This window comes from Blennius ocellaris (assembly GCF_963422515.1).
Source record: "Blennius ocellaris genome assembly, chromosome: 18".
Taxonomy (NCBI): domain Eukaryota; kingdom Metazoa; phylum Chordata; class Actinopteri; order Blenniiformes; family Blenniidae; genus Blennius; species Blennius ocellaris.
Genome location: NC_137667.1, coordinates 7,436,329 through 7,438,441, shown reverse-complemented (window position 1 = coordinate 7,438,441; position 2,113 = coordinate 7,436,329). Strand labels below are relative to the sequence as shown.

Here is a 2,113-nt window from a genome sequence, read left to right as displayed (position 1 = left end):
CTTACACATTTTACATCACAGCTCTGATGTTTGAGTCTTTTCAAAAGTAAAAAAAAAAAAGAAAAAAAAAAGAGTTCAGATCTCTTTGCAGAGACTTGGATCTCCTCGGATCCAATAGCAGATCTGGGCATATTTGGGAGGTGTGATCCTCACCGCGACATTAAAGTCCCTCTGCTCGCCTCCTTCTTCCTCCACCCACCGATGACCTGAAAACACACCTATCACCCTCCTCTGCCACTTTCCTTTTCTGCCCGCTTCCTGTCTGAGGCGGACATAGACGCCGGCACCTCTCGCGCCGTCCTGCGCGTCACAATGCTGATACATCAGGTCGTCGGACTGCTTTGCCACGGAGCAGAAACGATAGACCACCTTCTCGTCCCCGCCTCTGTTCAGCAGGCCTTGGTCAGCATCGTAGCCTGAGAAGTGGATCCGTGCCAGGTCAGTGGCAGGGGGAGCCACGCCGAGCTCCATGTACTTCTGCTTGACGGGTCGCTTCAGCTCCAGAACAGCATAATCGTAGTCGGGCGACAGGGAGTTTGTGGAGCTCTTGGTGTGGATCCAACCTTGAGGGATTTGAGTTTGTTTCACCCGGGCCCAGCGGAAGGCAGGCTCCTTTCTGGGTCCGGCACTGCGCCGCTCACGACTGACGCTCTTTTCTTGCCCTCTGCCTTTTCTCTTAAACTCACTGTCACGACCCCGTCTTCCCCTGCGCTTTCTGCCTTCACCTCCGTTTCTCCCTCTCGCCAGATCTCCGTCGATACTGTTCTTCTCTTCCTCTTCCTCCATCACCCGATCTCCTCCCTTCCCCACATCTGCCTCACCTTCTTCTTTCCCTCCACCTCTGTGTTGCTCTCCTCTCCTCCGGCCCCCTCTTTTTCGTTTCGTCTTGAGCTGCAACACCCCTACTTTCAGCTTTTTGGCACTCTCCAGGTAGTCCTCGCCATCGTGGATGCAGCGTGCTGCCGTTAACACGTGCTTTGGCGATATCAGGACACCAGAGCAGCCAGTGGAGAGGCGGACTGCAGTGGAAAATGGGTAATTGGTGGTGAAGTGAGAGCCTGAAATCACAAAGCGGCCGTCTGCCCCGTAAACCTGCCGCTTCCTTCTGGTGCGTTCTGACGAGAGGCCGGACAGTTTTGCAGTCGTCCCGTTGAACGCTTGCAAAGTCACGTCTGTGCGTGTGCAAGTGCCATTTTCATACATCGTCTCATATCCCAGAATCCTCTCTTGTTCGCCCTGATCAATCAGGGGGCGCTTGCGCTGACACTCTATTCCACACAACACCTCTCTCTGGCCCCGGTCTTCCTTGTCCACCTGTCCTTTGAACAGAGGTGCGTCTAAAACGGCTTTGTGTGTGACCTGCAGCCCCGGGAGTCTCTGCTTGGTCCACCTGTAAGCATCACTGCTCTCATTCTCACCACAAACACCGGAAAGTGCTGCGGAGGCTGCACAGAGCAGCACATGTAAAAAGACTTTCAGGTCCATTCCACTGAAAGAAGAAAATCAAAGAGACATAAGTTATTATTATCATCAAAGTGTTGGAGAGAAACTGTCTTTCAGACCAGAATATAAATGGCCAGCAGGTGGCGCCATACCCCCAACCTAGTGGTAAATAAATCAGCAGAAAAGTCTAATCTTTGTTTGAAATATTGTACAAAACTAAAGTAATCAACCAGTATGCTCTGTTTCAAAATATACGCCATCTTTGCATTAGTCCATGTGACATCTTAATTTAACTGTCAGCTACAAATACTTGACCCAGGTGGCTTTGGAAGTCTACAATTTAATTCAGTCATTCATTTTAAACGTAGCGAATATAATAACTTGTTTTGAACAAGTACCGTAGAATTATAATCAATAAACATCAAGTGTAAGTAACAATTAAAAAAGATAACAGATGAATCAGTGTTGATAAACATATTTCGTTAGTAAGTGTATAAACAACATTTTAAAATAGTCATTTAATATTCAGGTAATATAAGACAGAAAACGCTCCTACCTGCAAACATTCAACAGACGCATCAAACTCTTGCAGTATTGAATTTTTTTTTCTTCTCATAAGAAAAAAAAAAATAAGCCGTCTATCCAAACGATGTCCAGCAGACTCGTCCCA

The 2,113-nt window shown here is 47.8% G+C and overlaps 1 protein-coding gene across 1 annotated transcript; it reads right to left on the bottom strand.

The window, feature by feature from the left end:
- On the bottom strand, nt 1–2,113 carry LOC308142988 (inactive serine protease 35-like). The gene is made up of 2 exons (XM_080513623.1): nt 2,000–2,113; nt 1–1,489 (listed from the first exon to the last, which is right to left on the bottom strand). The coding sequence occupies exons 1-2, from the start codon at nt 2,020–2,022 to the stop codon at nt 76–78; spliced, it is 1,437 nt and encodes a 478-aa protein (XP_080369749.1). The 5' UTR covers nt 2,023–2,113; the 3' UTR covers nt 1–75.

What these genes read in the sequence shown, in the direction of transcription:
- LOC308142988 (XM_080513623.1), bottom strand. Translation starts at nt 2,022, where the DNA reads ATGCGTCTGTTGAATGTTTGCAG. An exon ending in CGTCTGTTGAATGTTTGCAG is followed by an intron (nt 1,490 to 1,999) that starts GTAGGAGCGTTT and finishes TTCTTCTTTCAG; the next exon opens with TGGAATGGACCTGAAAGTCT.